At 39.0% G+C, this 21408-nt stretch overlaps 1 protein-coding gene across 1 annotated transcript in view; it reads left to right on the top strand.

The window, feature by feature from the left end:
- The window catches only part of UNC13C (unc-13 homolog C), a 444227-nt gene that overhangs the window by 254096 nt on the left and 168723 nt on the right, over nucleotides 1-21408 (top strand). The window contains exon 17 of the mRNA XM_075208024.1: nucleotides 4296-4429. Within this exon, the coding sequence (XP_075064125.1) occupies nucleotides 4296-4429 (134 nt within the window). The remainder of the gene's footprint in view (nucleotides 1-4295; nucleotides 4430-21408) is intronic.

Genomic DNA, 21408 nt, shown 5'->3' on the forward strand with positions numbered 1-21408 from the left:
GAACGGGTATTTAAGAGCTGTCAAATCTGGGATTCATTCTGCCTTGAAAAAGCGGCGGAGCGAAACGCACGTCAGCGTTTTGTCTCACCATCCTCTATGCTATGTACTCTAAAGATCGCCTCCCAGTTTACTTTAGGTAGGGAAATTTCACAAAACCCCGCGATTCCTGCACCTAGCATTATCATTCTCCTATGCCTTCATCAAAACTTATCAGAGTTTAGCGCTACGGATAATGAATGAGAGGGACCCTTGTAGTGAGTCTATATCAGACTCTTAAGGTTATATTAGTACCTCTTATAAGTTCCATAGGAGAACTCTGTTCTTGATGCTATGATAAGCCTATCTGAAGCCTAATGCAGGTTGAGATTTTTGTTAGAGTAATCTTACTAAACCCGCAATGTTTATTAGTGTTTAGACAACAGAATGATTAGCTAATCTGTCTATTCAACATATAATACTAGGTGCTACATAGCCGCAATCTAGTGCCATTTAAGCCTGTTATTTTGCATATATAAGAGGATTTTGGTGTGACTTTGCAAAATCGTTTTGCATTTTATTCACCTGTGAAGAGAGTGCAGACATGGTTAGCTTGAGTCAAGTGATTGCCTTAATTATACTTTTTGAGAAGCAGCTAGAGAAATTGAAGGATGAAATCAAACTAAGCAAATCCGCTAACTATATTGTAATTGTAGATCTAGGACTTAATTTGCTTTGCCAGGATCTAAGAGCTATCCACATCTTGTAATGACTTCTCCTCCTTCAGTTTCTTTGGCAACTGCTTCTCAGAAAAAACTAAGCTTCCCCAAGACATCCAGTGTAGATGCAGATGAGTCAGCACAACATTTTGACATTTGCTCTGCTCCAAAAGAATTTCCCAAAAATCGTGACAGCTCTTCCATAAAATGAACTACAAATTCCTTGAGGAAGGCCATTATCGGCAATTACATCAAAGTACACAGACTTCTGTGATGGTGGATTCCAGCAGGGGTGAATTCATATTGTTTGAAGAAGATGTACACAATGATGAGGGTGAATATGATGACAGTGTAGATTGCAGGTGCTGAAATCTAGCTAAGAGAAGGGAGCTACCTGATGCTGGTATGCCTTGTAATATTTTAGGTAGAATGGTATCTTGGCAATTTTGTGTTTTTCTAGAGTAAACTTTCAGCTATTTTAGAGAGGTGTTTTTTTTCTTTAAAAAGGTACAAACTTTTTATTTACATTTTTGTTTCCCTGGCTTAAAAATCACTATGCACTTGAACACTGTGCAGCTTTAGCACATGAGGTAGAGGGATTAGTATCATCATGACTGAGAGTGGAGAGTGACAAAAACAATGTCATCCCTCCTGTTTCTGTATGAGCTTTGGCACAATGCAATGTCACTGGAGACTTTTAAGAACACTGACAGCCCTATTATTACAATTTCTGTTTCAGCACTGAATCCTGCCACTTCTCCTTTTTCTGAGTGGGCTATGGTACAGTAAAATGTAAATGCAGATTTAGACAAGCCAGTCAACCCTATAATTTCTATTTCAGCAATGACTCTTAGCAATGGAGCACTCCTCTTTGTCTGTTACCTATGTAACGCAGTAGAATTTGTCTGAAAATTCAGAAGATAAGCCTGCTAGCCCTCCTATTTGTATTTCAGCAATGACTCTTAGCAATGGAGTACTGCTCTTTGTCTGTTACCTTTATAACACAGTAGAATTTGCCTGCAAATTCAGGAGACAAGCCTGCTAGCCCTCCTATTTGAATTTCAGCAATGACTCTTAGCAATGGAGCACTCCTCTTTGTCTGTTACCTATATAACGCAGTAGAATTTGCCTGTAAATTCAGAAGAAAAGCCTGCAAGAACTAGTATTTGAATTTCAGCAATGAGAATTAGCAACGCAGCTCTTCTTTTTGTGTTACCTATATAACACCCTTTTTGAGTCAGAAAGACAAGGTCTTGCATCATCATGACTGACCTTACAAGAAGATGCCTCACTGACAGTTGCAGAACTAGCACTCATAGAGAAAGGCGAAGGCCTGATTCTTTCTTTGCCACTGCGTGTGTAGAATGGCATGTTGGCAATTTTATTTTTTTCCGCACTTTGCCTTTGACTGTCAACTATGCCTTGAGTACAGGTGTTTTTTTCTTGACAAAGGTAAATGGTGTTTTTTTTACATTTTTGTTTGCCGGACTTATAAAGACTATGTACTTTTACATAGGCTTTACCAGATGATGTACAGGGATTACTATCATCATGACTGATGGCAGCTGCTTGGTGCTCCTGCACTTCTGTGTTTTGCTGTGAATCCATTTTGATAAACACCGTAAACTTTTTTGTGCAAATTCAGAAGAAAAGCCTGCAAGGACTAGTATATTATATTTGTATTTCAGCAATGACAAATTCAGCAATGGAGCTCTTGTCTTTGGCTGTATATAACACCCTACACTTTTTGGTGCAAATTCAGAAGAAAAGCCTGCAAGGACCAGTATATTATATTTGTATTTCAGCAATGACAAATTCAGCAATGGAGCTTTTGTCTTTGGCTGTATATAACACCCTACACTTTTTGGTGCAAATTCAGAAAAAAAAGCCTGCAAGGACTTTTATATTTTGATTTCAGCAATGAAGCTTTGTTGAACACTGCTACCACCCTTCTCTTTCACTTCTGTAAGTTTGCCTGCCCAACTGCTCTACACTCTATCCTACCCCTTCTGTATCCATCTCTGAAATGGCGCTAGATTGCCGTGGAGGGCGGTATTTATAGGTTCTAAAACTTGCGAGATTTGAGATCCGACGGAGTCACAATGACATTTTGCCTTGTTTTGGAATCCTAAAAAGCACAAAAGTACTGTGCCGGCTCGGCTTGGTACACGGATTCGGGTGGGCTCAGTTTTCGGGAAACTGAGCCAGTCCATCTCTAGTTCCTAGTGCATGTACTGATGTCTCACCCCGTATACAGCTCTTGTACATATTCCTCTTATCATCATAACATAATGTATTGTAATTATTAATAAACAGGTAATACCGGTAGTGAAAAAGAACAATGGAAAATAAAATTACTTATTCAAAATTACAAGAACTAAGAACTAGATAGTAAAGATTATCAGGATGTAGCCAATGTTATTTCTTATTAGTATCAGGGCATTGATATATTTAATAAACATATATAGAGACGTCCTAGTGGTAAGAACATGAACTCCAGGGCAGTGGTTTGCATTGTCACAATGTCTAGTTCACCACCCAAGTGCACTGTCTCAAACTAAGCGTGCTTTAATGAGTTGAGAATAGAAGATAGCTTTAATGCTCCGCTGCAACCTGTATGAAGTTATTTTCAGGGACAGACAACACAAATTGTCTGCTGTGATTTAATGCCACCCAGTACTCCATGGCCTCTGTAAACCTTCTATCACTATCTGAGTCTTCCTTTCCTTTTGTTATTGCTGCCTCTTTATTATTTTCATATAATACATTATATATGATTCTATTCACTGCTTCAGAGTTATGCATCCAAAGCTAGGGATTCCTAGAATTATGACTGATGTGAAAAAAATTACGGCTCTGTTCAGTTTCAGAACTGTCAAGAATATGCTGCAATAACTGAATCATTTTAACTGTTGGTGAGACGGGGAGACCAGCCCTATTTTGTCCCAAGGGTTAAACATTGACCTGTAACACTTATTCACACATTAATCGCCTGTTCTCCATGTATCTATGATATATTTTATACCAGTACAGTTGATAAAAAAGAAATTATCCAGAATGGGTTGCCGATATGCTGTCCTCCACCAAGATTGGAGCTTGGAGCCTTGCCCATCCCTTCTAGATTAGGTTAAGGATGCAAGGAGCCCTGGCCACCCTACTCTGCTGCCGGGTTCTGTCAGGGCAGGGTACATAACTGTTCTTTTATAAACCCTGATAACACTAATAGTTCTATTCTGTGTTGAAAACTTTGTATTTATAGCACTGTAAAATAATCACTTGCACTAGATGATATTTATATATTTGTGTTGAACTGTGCTTTGCAGTGCTATCCTCACATTGCAAGAATGTATACATGTGGAGACAGATTTTGTGTTGAAATATGAAATCGAAGACTTCCTAATTGTTCAAGGAAACAACCGTATGTCTGTTATACAAGTACCCTCAGACATGATGGTTAATTTCAGCCCTGTGCATGTTTTTTTTTACTTTTAAATACTAGTAGCTTCTGTAAATGATTGGTCTTAGCTTATACATGTATAAATTAAAGTATGCATTTAATTTACAGTAAAATAGACATTTTTTACTTTTTATATTTTGCAGGGTAAGAAACAGGACATTCCACGTGAAGAGCAAGGTCCAACAATCAAAAACTTGGATTTCTGGCCAAACCTTATTACTCTAATGGTCACTATTATTGATGAAGATAAGACGTCATATACTCCCATTCTAAACCAGTGAGTATTGAAATACTAAGATTTTGCAGTCATACACTACTACAAAGCTATGGATGTCTGAATCAGGTCTATTAGCTAGAGTGTGTTCAAAGGATGATGATTGAAGAGTGGTGTTCATTCTCATATAACATAACTACTACATTATTGGAGACATAATAATCCTTAACGCTTCCGGCGATGGAAGGAAGTGCTATGTTTCCATGGGTGAGGGATCTGACAAAGTCGGAGAGGCTCAGCTGGACCCCATTATAAAAGACAGGTAACGCCGTCTCAGGTTGGTGTTACTATGCTGCGAAAAGGGTTATACTAGCTTCTAGTGGCTTTCATATAAAATTATAAAACTATATTATATTGTTATACTCTCATATTATATATAACATTATTATATCTGAAATTAATACAGTGATTATGGATTCTGTGAGGGCTATGTTTATTACATACATTACATATACAGTTCATTGTACCTCACAATGTAACTGTGATGGTTATCTAGAGGAATTTGCTCCTCCACTTGATTTGATGGTGTCATGTACTGTAATAGAAAAGGTAGTGACTATTGATTTATAATATGCAGCTAGCTTCTATTATAACTTTGCCTGCGAGAAACAGACAACGGTGTTTAGCCTACCAAAATAAGATGGATGTTCTCCTGATACATGGGCCGAGTTACTTACTTTGATGATATCAAGGTATTTCATATTATATTTATATAAATATACAATATGATTCCCCTGTTTAGTAGACACAAGTATCCTTACATGGCCTCCATGCAGGACTGTAGGGACAAACATGTCTGACATTTTTAAAGATATTGCTGTTTTATTCTATTTATTGAATATACAATGCCAAACAAACAAAATAAATGATTGTATTATATGTGTGCTTGAAACCATACAGAACAATGAACAAAAAGTACCAATACTATAATAGAACCGGTATGGAGACAGGAGGGGAGGGGGCCCTGCTCATACAAGCTTACATCCTAAGGGAGGGTAAACAGACCAGGCACAAGAGGAGCCAGTTGAGGCAAGAGCAGAGAAGGGAGGACGAGCAAAGGGAGGAGATGGGGGTTAAGTAGATGGTTGCTAGGCTTTGAGGAATAGGTGAGTTTTGAGTGCACGTTTAAAGGAGCACAGAGTAGGAGAGAGACGGATGGAACGAGGGAGGTCATTCCAGAGAAGGGGGGCTGCACGGGAAAAGTCTTGGATTCTGGAGTGGGAAGAGGTGATAAGGGTGGAGGAGAGGCGGCGGTTGTTGGCCGAGCGCAGGGAGCGGGCAGGAGTGTGAATGGAGAGGAGGTTAGAGATATAAGGGGCAGTAGAGTTGGAGAGAGCCTTGTAAGTGGTGGTGGTGAGGAGTTTGAAAAGTATTCTGTAGCGGAGGGGAGCCAGTAAGGCTGTAAGGCAAGGCAGAGAGGGGAGGCAGAGGAGGAGCGACGTGAGAGGAAGATGAGTCTTGTTGCCGCATTGAGCATAGAGCGGAGGGGGGAGAGTCGGGGGGAGTGGGGGAGGCCAGTGAAGAGGAGATTACAATAATCAAGGCGGGAGATGATGAGTGCGTGTATGATAGTTTTGGTGAGAAAAAGGACGGATGCGGGCCATGTTGCGTAGTTGGAAGCGACAGGCTTGGGCAAGGGAATGAATGTGGGGGGCAAAAGAGAGAGAGGAGTCGAGGGTGACACCCAGGCAGCGAAGTTGGGTGACAGAGGAGATGGTGGTGTTGTTGACGACAATAGAGAGGTCATCGTGGGATTGAAGTCTGGGCGGAGGAAAGACAATGAGTTCAGTTTTAGAGATATTGATTTTGAGAAAGCGCTCGGACATCCAGGAGGAGATGGCGGAAAGGCATTCAGATACCCGAGCAAGGAGGGTGGAGGAAGGATCAGGAGAGGAGATATAGAGTTGAATGTTGTCAGCATAAAGGTGATACTGAAGACCAAAGGAGGAGATGAGAGCACCAAGGGAGGAAGTGTAGAACAAAAAGAGTAGAGGGCCAAGAACAGAGCCCTGCGGGACTCCTACGGGGAGAGGGTAGGGGGAGGAGGAAGAACCAGACGTGGATACAGAGAAGGAGCGATTAGCGAGGTATGAGGCGAACCAGGCATGGACAGAACCAGAGAGGCCGAGAGAGAGAAGAGTTTGCAGCAGGACGGGGTGGTCCAATGTATCAAAGGCTGCAGAGAGGTCAAGGAGGATGAGTACGGAGAAGTGACCCTTGGATTTGGCTGATAGGAGATCATTAGTAACCTTGGCCAGGGCAGTTTCGGTAGAATGGAGGGGGCGGTAGCCTGATTGAAGAGGGTCAAGGAGGGAATTGTCCACGAGGTGCCTGGTTAGGCGGCTGCAGACAATTCGCTCAAGTAATTTGGAGGCATAGGGGAGAAGAGAGATAGGGCGATAATTAGCAAGAGAGGTGGGGTCAAGATTGGGTTTTTTGAATATAGGAGAGATAAGAGCGTGTTTAAAAGAGGAGGGTACTACACCAGAGGAGAGTGATAGGTTGAAAAGGTGTGCTAGGTAAGAGCAGGCCGTTGGAGAGAGAGAGCGAAGGAGGTGGGAGGGGATGGGATCGAGAGGGCAGGTAGAGGGTGGAGAGGAAAGAATAAGAGAGTGAACTTGTTCACCGGTTGTAGGGCTGAAGGAGCACCAGAGTTGGTTGATGGGGGGAGGTGAAGCGATGAGGGTGGCGGGAGAAGGGGAGGAGGAGATGTTCAGTCGGATGCCTCAATTTTGGAAGAGAAGAAAGTGGCGAAGTCAGAAGCGGAGAGGGAAGGCTGGACAGAGGGGGAGGGGGGGGAGAGGAGGGAGCTGAAGGTGGCAAAGAGGCGGCGGGGATTGGAGGACTGAGAAGAAATGAGGGGCTTAAAGAAGGATTGTTTAACGAGGGAGAGGGCAGAGTATGAATTTAAAGTGGAGTAAGTCAGCCAGGGAGCGAGATTTCCTCCAGAGGCGTTCAGCAGTGCGAGAGAATCTTTGGAGGAAGCGGGTAAGTTTTGAGTGCCAGGGTTTGCACAAGGTTGCTTTTAACTATAATAAGGTAGACAACAAGGTTAGGCCAGCTGAGGCTCTGCAGTTGCTGGTGAACTCTGGTGAAAGTAATCCCAAAGTAATCACAAGTTTTCTAAGTCTGGTTCAATTACATTGAACTGAAGTGATCACTGTGAATACAGTGGTTATTACAGACCTTGAAACCTGACTGGCTCTTGGCATACGACAGATCCCCACTCCCAGATTCACAATCACGCCGATAGAAGGTTGTGATTCACTACTGTTAAATACTTTCCATATACAATTGCAATTGTTTGAAAGGTAACTTATTATAGAAAATGTGCATTTAAAGGGTCATTCTAATTTGTGCTCTGGCCACTGTAATGTATCAGTCTAAAAATGGTGCTGTTACTGTTGGTAGCATTAAAGGAACACTTACTGTGTCTTTCAGGTTTCCAAAAAAGTTTTTAATGTTAGTAAACACCTCTGTTTTGATGACAAAAGTCCAGCCTTGAAAAACATAGAAATTTCTGTTCTGTAAACCAAATCTTATCTTCATCTTTGACAAGAACTGAAAACTTTAACATCTTGATTTATGAATATAACAGTTAATCATGACCATTGATAAGGGTACTTTAATATCTTAAGGAATTAGCAGAATGATAGCCATATAGTAGAATAGTTGAAATGGAAGCATGGGATTCAGATCCTGTTGGAGCTATAACTTACATGTTAAGTATATGCTGTGGATTTTTTTTCAGCATTTCCACCTATGCATCTATTAACTGTGCGGAAAATTACAAGTCAGAATGGCTGAGCAATCAGTATAAACTCTAAACCAGTATGCTTATTACTTGTAAAATATTTTAAATAAGTCAACACCTTTGCTGCCTCAGAGTAAGACAGTAAAAGAGAGAAGATAAAAGAAGGATGTCAGATATTCTGACATTGTCATTCTTCATCCTAATGAGTGCTGAAAGTGGAAAATGTGTGACTTGCTCTCTCTCTGCTGGATGCTCTTGTGCTTCTAAAACCCGCATTCAGTAATCACATCTGTTTGCAAACTCAGGTAATCATTAGTGTGCGATTGCAACGCCATACTATTGTGTTCTACTGTGATAATATTCTGAAGTTGTTCCTCCATTTGTTATAAATGCCAACCTGCTGGCTCTTTGACTCATTTCCTAATATAGTAATTGACAATTGCATCCTATGTCAGGTGCATTGCATAAAGTGTATTTGATTGGAAGGAATTAAGAGGTTGTGTGCTCGCTGACACTTTATCAAGAGATGAAAAATTGACAGAAAACCCATGTAACCAGTGGTATGTTGTTAAGTTTAATTAGCGGCCATGTTTTGGGGGGGAAATATTTTAATTTAGGAAAGAAAAATAGAACATATATAAATAAGAGTAAGTACTCCTATAATATTGCCAAGCCCTACATTGACTCACTTTGTCTTTCAATTGAAAGGACCACTATACCTTTAAATTCAAGTTACTAAGTTATTCACTAATATACATTATACTGTATGTAACAGTCTTGTCAGACTTGGTTATATTTGAGATATTGTTGCAAATCCTTTTCTTCTGCATATGAGAATTCTCTGGAGAAATAATGTGCAGCATTTAATGGCTGATTGCAGGGTCCAGTACTGAATCTTCCACAGTTGCAAGGATACAATTTAGGTTATACCATTAAATATTTTTGTATAATTGTATCAATCATGATGTATTTTAATATGCAATGATCTTAGGTGTATTGGTCAATTCAAGTCCTTACCTTAATTTACTATGTGATTTGCCACCTAGTTGCATTCCTACTACCCATTTCATTTACTCTCCAGCACTCTTCTGAATGTCACTTTGTTCTGTCAGTGACTTAATACTTTCCTCTCTATATTCGTGTTGTCTACTTGAAACTGATACTGTTTGGATGACAGCATGTTTCATGGGGCCAATTATAGAATATAGCGATGTGTTTATTAACAGTGCAGTGGTACGTGTGTTGCACAAAACAAAAAAGTAAATTCTGATGTGGCAGACTGTACTGAAGAGTCTCAAAGGCCTTATTTATTTTCAACATTTTCCACATTACATATAGGATAATTAATATATATATATATTTTTTACTTTGTAATGATCCTCCTTCTCCTTAACCAGCATAACCTGTGGAACCATGCCTGGGATTGTCATGGTACGACTAACAACGCCACCATGCCAATCACTTGATGCGCCAGGAATTGCAGCTTAGAATTTTAATTTATAATGTAGTCGATAAGTATTGAAGCCATGTTTAGTCGAATAAACAAACTGTACTAGTCTTCATCTAAACTTAATGTTGTAAGCCCTGTAACATCAGGGCACTGCAGTGGCCCACAAGGGGGAGGGGGGGGGAATATCTCCCAAACCAAAAAGGTTCATTGCTTGCATGTATCAAAGTGTGAGATGTCCTCAACTATTCTTGTTGCACTTAGGCACTGCTTGAGCTTGCAGCGTAGCTGGAATTCCAGGCACCATAACATCACCTAGTTTTATATTTTCTCTTAATCTTTTAACATTTAAAAGGGCAAAAGGTGAACTTCATAGTAATTGAGTTAACATTTCCGATTTAATTTTTAATTGACCAAGAAAGAGCGAAGCAATAAAATAAGAGGCAATATTTGGTTTAAAATGGGCATAGGTAGCGGTGTTGGAAAGTAATGGGTAAGCAGCAGGACTGCTTAAGTAGTAACATCAGTCTTGCTAAACCATTTTTACAGTTTTCCGAAAACCTCAGTAGCATTTAGTCTTTAGCCTTTGCATATAAACTGATGATATATGTGCAACTCATGTCATCATAACCCTGGAAAGCACAGTCTTAGGAATCAAGGTTAGCTACTGGGATACCCACTGTTGTCAGTCAATGCATTAACATGGCCGGACTGGCCATCTGGCACTTCTGGCAAATGCCAGAAGGGCCGATGGTCAGATGGGCCGGGTCCCGGGCAGTCAGTGCACGGTCAGTGCACCCACATCGACAGCCTGTCAGTGACAGGCTTCCTGGTGGCTGGCTCCTCCCCAGGAACCAGCCACCTAACTACATACAAATCTGGCCTGGGCCTGCACGCTGTCAGAGGAGCAGACAGGAGAAGAAGACAGAAACAAGAAGAGAAAAGAAGATGAGAAGGTAAGTACAATGGAGTGAGGGGAGAAGAGGAAGGCTACCACACAGAAAACAGGGGGGAGGGGGAGAAGAGGAAGGCTACCACACAGAAAACGGGGGGGGGGAGGATTCTACACAGAAGACAGGGGGGGAAGGATCCCACATAGAAAACAGTGGAGGGGAGAGGAAGGTGATATGATTTGGCGGCACTGCTATATGGCATAATATGATTTGGAGCACTACTGTATGGCATTATATGATTTGGGGGCACAATTGTGGCATAATGTGATTTGAGGGCACGAATGTATGGCATAATATGTTTTGTGGGCTCTATGGTGGCTTAATATCAATTGGGGTCACATACTCAGGCATGAGGGAAGGGGGAGAGTGTTAATATAATGTGGGAGGTAGGCTATTCATTTAATGCTGGAGTTTAGGTGGGGGCTAATCATTTCATTGGTGCTATTTTATTTGTTTGGTGATGTGGGTCACTTTAAATTAATATTGGGGCCTAGCAATTTAAGAAGGGGTGATTGGACCTTTAATTTAATGCTAGGGTGGTTTGGGGGCTATTAATTGAAAGTGGGCTGTTAGGGAAAAAAATAACATCTATTTATTAAAGGTGAATATGAATTATTTAATAGCAGTGATGGTTGCGTGAAATAGGTATATTTCTTAAACGCAAATGCTATTTAATTTATTGCTGCGGTTGTTTGGAGGGAGCGAAATAGGTTTATTTATTAAATGTGAATACTAGTATTTTAATGTTGGGCTGGAGGGAGGCCTTATCATAAAACATGGGTTGTATTGATTAAACACTAGGGCTGGTTTGAGTTTTCTAAATTACATGTACCCATTTTTTTTCCAAATAGGGCCTCCAACATTCCAGGATGCAGACAAGCCGCAACTAAAGACACCCACTGCCACAGGTGGTGAAACCGACAAGAACAGGTAGGAGAGAGCAGGACAGTCTGCCAACTGTCCTGAATCTGGTGGGGAAGTCCCGAATTTTGGTGACTGTCTCATTTAGTGAGATTTGGTCCGACTACAAGGACAGTTGGGAGGTATGTCCCGCTTCACAACGTACTGCTTGTAATGGCAGAGCTGCATGCAGCTAACAGTATTGCCTGTGTATTTGTCTAAAATGATAATGATGTTACATAATAGAAACCCCCTGTCTTAAATACCCAGGGGCCCCCCGAGCATTAATCCAGCTCTGGTTAGCAGGAGAAAGCGGATAGCTGCTCCCTGTCCCTGGATAGGACACAGCCTGCAGAGCAAGCCGAGGAGCTCTAAATCTCACAAGATTTGGTAATCTTGTGAGACTAAGAGCTTCCCTGTTCACTCTGCAGGAAGTTCCCACCCTGATGGATATCAGCAGCACCAGAAGCATAGATAAGTACAGTGGGCTGGGGGTGTCATAATGTGCCTGGGGGGATGGCCGGATGTGTCTAGGTGGGCGTGATAAATGTAATGTTTTATTATAATGTATGTATCAATGCCCCATGTTGGCCACACCCACAACACAATGTGGTCACGCCCCTTTTCTTTCCTGCTGGAACTGAGGCGGGCCTATGTACTTTAAATGCCAGGGCTGATTTTTAGTCCCAGTCCGGCCCTGATTAGCAATAACTATAAACTATACACTAAAGGAAAAAACTAAAGGGCTTCATAATTGTCAGTAATTCAGTAATTGTCATAATTGTCAGTAATGGTAGACATGTTGTGGTATTGCTTTCACTGATCTTGAAAGCACCTACAATGTTGGTACAATATAGTGTTACAAAGGACAAACTAAAGTATCAAGTGAAAACAAAAATATGTTATTAGTCTGGAGCACAACCAGTAACATTTTTATACGGTATGTTTAGTTTTTGGCTTTAATCTGTCTTGTACACATTCAGTGTGATACCATTGGTCAGAATGATTTCCCCTGATTATGCTCCAATTTTGTGCTATGTTAGTGCTCTGAACTCTAAAGACTGCATTAAAAAGAGCTATTGCGCTTTGGCTATGCCTATAAATACAGCACAGAACTATATCATCCCTTAGAGGGGGTTTCACAGTGCCCTGGAAGATGTTTCATGACAAGGAACTGTTTAGCAAACAGATTTCATTAACCTTTATGCTTCAGGATATTTTTTATTATATATTGCTCAAATATATTACCTGTGATTTGAATCCCTAAATAAATATTTCCTTGTCATTTGAAAAATAACGGTTATAATACTAATAACAAATAGGCCAAGGTAATATTGTCTCAGAGAGAGAGAACTAAATCAGGTGTTGTATTACTCAGTATGGCATACTATATTAAATAGCCAAGATTCCAACAGGTCAGTATTATGTACTGTATGTTACATTTTCCTGAGCTCAATTACATAAAGGAAATTGAATATATATATATATATATATATATATATATATATATATATATATATATATATATATATAAAAACTAACAAGGAAGAATCATTGGGGAGAATTCAATTGACCATGTTGTTTGTGAGAATAACGCTGCCCGCACACTATTACTGTTAGTACAGTAATTTTAATGAAGATTTTTTGCTCACAGTTTACAGAACTGCGAGCAAAAATCAGCATTGAAATTACCGTACTAACGGTAATATTGCGCACTATTACCGTATTAACGTTAACAGTATACGGGCCACTTTATACTCACACGGTCAATTGAATTTCTCCCATTGACTACTATACCTTAATATACTGTTTACACTTCTGTAAAGTTACAAAATGAACAAGCTTTTAGATTTTGCTTAGTAGATATATATGAATTCACAAAACAGGCGTCAATGACAGTAGATTAAGTTTTTGGACAGTTTACACAAGTTGTAGTTAAAGGTTGAAATGTGTGACATTATGTCATTTCTGTTTCCACAACTCATCTTTTGTGAAACAGAAATGACATAATGCTAGGCAAAAAAAAGTAATAGTGACTCAAATTAGACACATTCCAAATCACCCATCTATGCTTGGCTCAGAAATCAAGTCTCACGTGGATTACCTAATAATTGTGATATAGCATGGTACAACTATTAATGGCAGTATCTAGCTGAAATGTTTGTATAGTGTTGTTGGTGACTATAGGCATTCACATCTACAATTACAGGAATATATACAATATATACTGACATAACTTAATCAGTAGGGAGTAATGGAGAGCAATCCAAACTGTTTAAAAATGGCACTGAGCCAGTGATTTGCTTGAAGAAGCACTAGAAGAGATTCAGAATGACCATCTGTGAATCTGCCCTGTGAAGAACCACTTTGTCCGTATGTTTCCTGTCAGCAAAGTTGCTGCTGGAGTTTCTAGAGAAATTACAGTGCATCTACTTAACATGACAGTATGTCATTTGATCTAGTTATTTAGTTGGGCATATTTAATGTGAACTCAAGTGAATATCCGCATGGCTTATTGCATATGATATGTTTTACTTTACCACTGGATTTTATTTACTTTATATATATATATATGTTCATGCAAGGTAGAAAGGTATCGTTAAATGTATAGAAGACCTGAATCAGGCCTTCCTTGCTTTGTAATACTAATAGATAAATTTGAAATATATTTTGTAATAACTGTTGTATTAGTTACTATTTGCTTCGTTTTCAATTGGATATAAAAGTGGAAAAAATAGGCTTGGTCTACTGGACACTCAGATGACTCTCCGAGGTGTCATGGGCTGAATAAAGTAGAACAAAATAATCATACCATTGCTCATGGCCCTAAAACTATAAATACCTCAAAACTTTAAATGGTACATTTTGTATCTCAGTACTAGGCAATAAAATGTGGATGCAACTCTCTGTGGGGAAAACAATCTGTAAGAATGTATATTTTCTGATTTTGCCTGTGTTTTGTCCCATTAAAAAAATATATATATATATATTTCTTCCATTGTGTTAACCTCAGCATACACTTTTTTATATAGCCTTTTGTTACATTTTGCTAGTTTAAATACATTTTGCTAAATTAACATGACTCTTAACAAGTATACCATTTAAGTCGTATCTGTTTCTTGGAGAAAATATCATAATACAACGTGTACAGATCACAAAAAGGAATATAATGATTCTCTTTCTGTTTCCTTTTATCATTGTATCAGATTTGTTTGTGATAGAGACGCACATGTAGAGTATATGCAATTACTGAGATATAGGTGGTGTGGCCACAACATAGCCTGGAGGGGAGGCCCCATGCCGCAGGCCACCACCTATGAGTCCCTGCGCTACCAGGGTCCTCACTCAGCTCTCTAAAGGCACAGTGGGCACATGCACTAGCCCCCTACCCAAAAGCAAAGAGTGGAGGAATAAGTAGGCTGGAGCAGCATCTCTGAGCCACAACCCAAATTTTGCTATGGGGCCTGGCAATGCACTGCTCTACCCCGTTGTTTATGTGAACTGAAAGGGTTAACTGATGCTCAGTTACTTCTGAGTATGATAAATAAATTGGCATGATAGTCATAAGTCTGCCAATATATTATTTTAAGCACTTTATGGCATAGATTTACTAAACTGGGCACCACAGTGGTAAAGTGGTTAGCATTTCTACCTCACAGCACTGGAGTCATGAGTTCGATTCCTGACCATGGCCTTATGTGTGTGGAGTTTGTATGTTCTTTGCGTATTTGCGTGGGTTTCCTCCAAGTGCTATGGTTTCCTCCCACACTCCAAAACATACAAGTATTATAATTGGCTGCTGACAAAATTAACACTGTTGTGTTTGGGAATTTAGACTTTAAGCTCCAATAGGCCAGGGACTGATGTGAATGATAAATATTGTCTGTACAGAGCTACAGAATTGGTGGTGCTATATAAAAAATATCAATTGTAACCACAGGCACAAGATATTTTCATGTGTATAATATAACTTTTATTTCAAATATATAAGAACCAGAAATATACACTATGTACTATGCGGGGGAATTAAATTTTGATAGAAATCTCCACTCATTTTTCTTTGTGCCCCATAAGGGTACGAGGAAAAATGATCAGAGATATATACCACAGGGAAAATATATACGCAGCCGCAATGTTCTGAGGAATGTTGTAGCTGAATCTGCTCCTACAAGTCGGAATGAATAAGAGCAGTTCTAAAATTGTTCTAAAACATATATAAGTTCTTTTGCCAGGGATATTTTAAAATGTAGCTCTTTATATCAATACATTTCTAAACATAATATCACAAAACAGCGCCTAGAAAGCTGATACTTATTTGATTCAAGGGTGCATTCAAATCAAACATATGCTGATTGATAAGTTGAGTTTCTATAAGCTTAATCAGTGTAACATGGGTACACAATGGCCTATTTCCTGACATGCAGAAAGTATTACAGAGTTAAAGTAAGGAATAGATGAAATCATACATATTTAAAGTAGAAGTGGGAGAGTAGGAAAAATAAAACTGGCCAATTGCGTATAATTTAAGTTACAGATCATCCACAGATCCCAAACCTTATGACATTTTTCAAGGTTTTGACTAAGCATAGCTTTTAGCTTTTCCATTACTTCAATAAACCATGTTTTGGGCACTGTTTGATCAATGGTAGGCAGGGACCTCTTAACAACATTTTGGGCCCCCGGACAAAGAAGTGCACCCGGGCCCTTATATATACATATATATATTTAAAAAAAAAAGTGACTATATATATGGGTCCTGCAGCCCAGGGGGGCCCGTCGGAGGCAGCACAAAAAAAAAAAACCCTAAAAAAAAAGAAGAAGAAAATACTTACCTTGCGGTCAGCTGACGATCCGGCTCCCTCCCTGGTCTCCTCCTCCGTGCTGCGCTCCGCAATGGATGTCGGGCGGGCGTGATGACGTCACACCCGACAGGGCTCCCGGGCACCTGCCCATTGTGCTCAATGAGAAAGATGGCCTTGATGGTAGGCAATGTCCAGGATTTCCAATGTGCCTGGATGATGACCTGCACATGGAGAGTACACAGAAACATTTATTTAAGAGGTACCCATGAGGTAGAAAACTCTAGAAAATAAGGATTGCAGACCGATATACAATACTGTGAAAAAGTTTTAGGCAGGTTTGCAAAAAATGCTGCAAATTGAGAATGCTTTCAAAAATAGAATTAAGAATATAATAGAATTAAGAACTATCTTCTGTGTAAAGAAGAACAAAGAGTCCTGAAAGTGATGATATGGCCCCCACAGAGCCCAGATCTCAACATCATCAAGTCTGTCTGGGATTACATGAAGAGACAGCAGAATTTGAGCAAGCTACATCCACAGAAGATCTGTGGTTAGTTCTCCAAGATGTCTAGAACAACCTCCCTGTCCAGTTCCTTCAAAAACTGTGTGAAAGTGTACCTAGATGAATTGATGCTGCTTTGAAGGCAAAAGGTGGTCACACCAAATAATGTTCATTCACTTTGCATTTTGTTAATTGATAAAAAATAAACTATTTTTGAATATATTATTACTTTGCAGCATTTTTTTCCACACCTGCCTAAAACTTTTGCACAGTATTTAGGTGCAATTTTTTGGCATTCCCACCATCTATGGCAAAGGGAGCCTATAATGTCACTATTCCTCTAACAAATAAAGAGTAAATTTACCAAAAGTTGAATGATTAGTGGTTGTAAAATAGTAGCTTAACAATAGTTTATAATATTTTTTTTTTATAACAGTGCAGATCAAGCTTGTCCTTGCTACCTCTACAATATCTGCCCATACCTCTAGATCAATGCCATCACCTCCCTTTCCTACTGCAACTTATATGTGCTCTCAGTGTGACATTTGATAGATTGTAGAGATATGGGTATAACACTTAAGACATAAGGGATTAGTGGACAGTAGATGTGAAAACCCTTGAGCAGACATAAGAGCTATGATAAATTGGAATATTTGAAGCCAGAGTAAGCGTTCAGCATCAAGGATATTGTTATGTTTTTGGAAAGGGGCAAACACTATTAGTAAATGTGTTGCTTTTACAGTATATGGTCCATGTTCTTTGTGTTCATGTAATACTTTATATTGAATTATACCCTCTCTCATGTGGGTTAATAAAACATGGCTTCCGTATACATGAAATTAGACAGCACTGCTTTACAGTATGTGAAGAAAATAAAGAAGGTTATAAAAACACCAGGACATATAATTTTATAGATTACTTTACAGATTGTTGAGATAATCAATATACTGGAAGCCCACCTGTCTGTATACAAATATCCTTACACATGTGAATTTTGTTGCTTTGAAATGTTTTACATTATTGATTTCAAACTTGTACTTGTCACTACATACCATGTTTGTCACCAATAGTTCTGTTAATATAACACTCCAAGTATGACTGGTACAATTGATCGATAAATTGCGTCAGTGAAAGAAGGGAAAGTAATGAGAAAGTCAGTGACACAAAGGCTCACTATTTAAAGGTTCTTTTAAAATGTACAACTCAAATACAGCACATATATTATTTCTCTATTTAATTGCCTGTGTGCACTCTTGTTTGATTTTATCACCGTTTTCCAGAAATCTTTTAAGTGAGAGGACACTTATCGACAATGGGGGATGTTGAAAAGTCTCATTTGCTACATCTGGAGCATTTGCTTTGTCACATTCTAAAAGCTGCACATACATGCTCTGATTTGATTGGTCATTTAGGCCATTTTAGGCTTAACTGGCTGCAAACTGTGGTGCGCATTAGCACAAAAAGATCACAACTCCCAATTGGGGAGCCATGGTAAATGGGAAGGATGATGAAGCGGTGAAACTATAACCTTGTTTGATGGTCTATGTTGTCATTGTCCTACTGCAGTAATGTACCTCCATCAGGGCCGGACTTTTGGCCTGGTAACAAATGTACAGATATTTCAGATTTAGCCATACACTTTTATGTATAGATAAATCTGACACATGACAGTCGTTCCGAACACCAGGATCAGCCAATATCCTAAAGTTCAGGTTTTCTTATGCCACATAATTCCTCCTGAACAATATCTATCAGAAAACAATGTGTTAACCACTAACTTAAATAGCACTTATGGTAGTTGCTTAAGTTGTCCACACAGAGCAGGGTTTTGTTTGGTTAGTTTTATTAATTTGAACACATTGTACTGTATGTTGGCTTAACAGTGGCTCTTTCAGGGAGAAGCTAAAGCGTAAGTACAACAAACATAGTTTTAAAAACATCATGTTTTAATCTTCTTGTTTTTTTAACATTTGTTTGTTGCCTATATTAAAAATCATAAAATTTAGTTTTATGTTAAGTAAGGTTCACAGTTAGTGTTGTTTTCTGGACTGCTTAGTGCATTTGGGTGTTTGGATGTGTACCATAAATTTGTTATTAGCATTTGTACTATAGCCAATTGAATATACTAATTCATCCCACTGGTGTGATTGGTCTGTGAATTATATATAATGAATACATCAGAACTTTTAGGAAGCAACTAAAATAGAAAGGGCAATGAGAACAGAGTAGAGTACCTTTAAAAATATCAGTAGTTTGAAACAGAAGGATCTTTGACTATCGATCTGTAATAATATTGTCATTGTAAGCACATCTGGATTAGTGCAATGCAATGGGCATTTAGTAATTGTTTATCAGGCAACATTGTAGAGATATAAGACTTGTCCAGTCTGTAGCAATTTAAGTTTTTCAGCCACCCCCTAAATTGTCACCACTGCCTCAGAGACCACCTAGGAGAAGAGCAGTTGGGACCACTGTAGGCTCACAGATATGTCTTATCAGCTATACCAGCAGCAGTCCCTTTATTCAATTTATTTTCTATTCTCACTGATCATAAAAGTGATATTGAAGTTGTGCTTCATCAGAGGTGGAATATCAGGAGGTTGATTGCTCTGGAAACAGGCATGTCCCCCAAGAAGAGTCCATTGAATGTAGAAAGCTTCTTACAGAGAATTCCGGTATAAGAGGTATTGATCTAGGAGTTGACAATGAAGGAAATTGAGAGGTTAGGGATCTGCCAGCTGCTACTGTTTAGTGAGATAGGAGATGTATGGTACAAACTGTTGAATCTGTGACTGAAAGCGGAGGAGTAGATGTTCATGCACATGCTAATATTAATGCTTTATCTGCCAGTGAATTTAGAACATTGCTGAAAGTTTTTTTTACTTTTAGTAAAGGAGCTTGGGCTGGAAGCATCCTTAGTGTCCTTCTCTGAAGTATCTTAGAACCAGACTCTTTGACACCTGGGGGTAAATGTATCAAGCTGAGAGTTTTTCGGCGGGTTTGAAAAACCAATCAGATTCTAGCTATCATTCATTTAGTACATTCTACAAAATGATAGCTAGAATGTGATTGGTTACTATAGGCAGCATCTCCACATTTCAAACCCGCTGGAAAACTCTCAGCTTGATACATTTACCCCCTAGAGAAATAAATAGTGGAAGAAGGAAAGAGGTTTTGAGTGAGTAGTTCAAATGTTGTATGCCAAAATATTTAAGACCCCTCTTCCCTCTAAAGATAATGTCAATTGAAGGAAAATTTGTACTATATGAACAAATCCATGCAGTTCAGGAAATAAGTTTAGGAAATAAGCTTCCTGGACCCATTTCCATTATGTCAAAGGACAGTTTAGATTGTGTAGCTAATAATGAGTCATTACAGCATGATCATAATTACTATTTTTGGTCTGTGTTTACTTTTAAAATTCTTGGGGGTTTCCTACATTAGAAGTGAATGATACACTTCTGTACTGTTGACATAAATATAAATTATAAGTAGATAAGGCAATGGTTCCAAATTTTGCATCCAAGAGTACTAAAATAACTAAGTAGTGCTTGAAGCGCCATTAATCAAACTTGTCAACCGATTGCTCTTGACATATTTATTTCCAGGATGTTTGAGAGTGGCAAATGTAGTCCCAGGACATCAAAAAGGCAGTAGTGAAGAAAACGATAACTATAGACCTGTGACTCTTACATCAGTTCTATAGGAATGAATGCAATCACTTCTAAAGAATAGATTTGTTGACTATTGAGAGTAAAATCAATTACAAGATACAAGGTAACATGGATTTGTGGCTGGGAAATAATGTCAAACAAATCTTGTGGATTTTTTTGACTCAGTAACTAAAGTGATAGATCAGAGAGGATATAGCTTACCTACATTTTAGCCAGGTATTTGATACGATACAACACAATAAATGAATTGAAAAACTGACAATCCTTGGATTTGACTAAAAGATAGTGGGATGGATAATGGTTGTAACAGAAAATAGAGAGAAGGAAACTTTCTGCGCTATCCGTTCCCACTCTAACATACAATAAGGAACCAATATCTTCTTTTTAGGTAATGTTAATTGCCATATAGAACGTAGAAACTTCACAACTTCAGGATAATCAATCCCCTGAATTAGAAATAGACTTACAATTAGTATAAGCCCGTGTTCCCATAGCAGGTACTTGTAACGAGGAGACCTGATCTTGTCCGCCCACTTTTCACATATGGTAACAATCAGAGTACTTCAGCAATCTCCAACATGTGTCGGACACCACATTAAAAGAAAAATAAAGGCATCTAGTGTACTACGTTTTAAAATTTAATACAAATACAACAGGGGATGTGGTTACCCGTACCGGATAATTGAAAGAAAAACGCATGGATAGTTAATGATGTTCCAGAGCTCCTAACCACAGCATTTTCTGACAATGATGTAAAATCACGAGAGAGGGTTCCCAGTCCATCTGTTGTCCACTTCACCAACGCGTTTCAACTGTAATCAGTCCTTGAGAAAGACTGATTACAGTTGAAACGCGTTGGTGAAGTGGACAACAGACGGACTGGGAACCCTCTCTCGTGATTTTACATCATTGTCAGAAAATGCTGTGGTTAGGAGCTCTGGAACATCATT

Source organism: Mixophyes fleayi, chromosome 4, assembly GCF_038048845.1.
Source record: "Mixophyes fleayi isolate aMixFle1 chromosome 4, aMixFle1.hap1, whole genome shotgun sequence".
NCBI lineage: Eukaryota > Metazoa > Chordata > Amphibia > Anura > Limnodynastidae > Mixophyes > Mixophyes fleayi.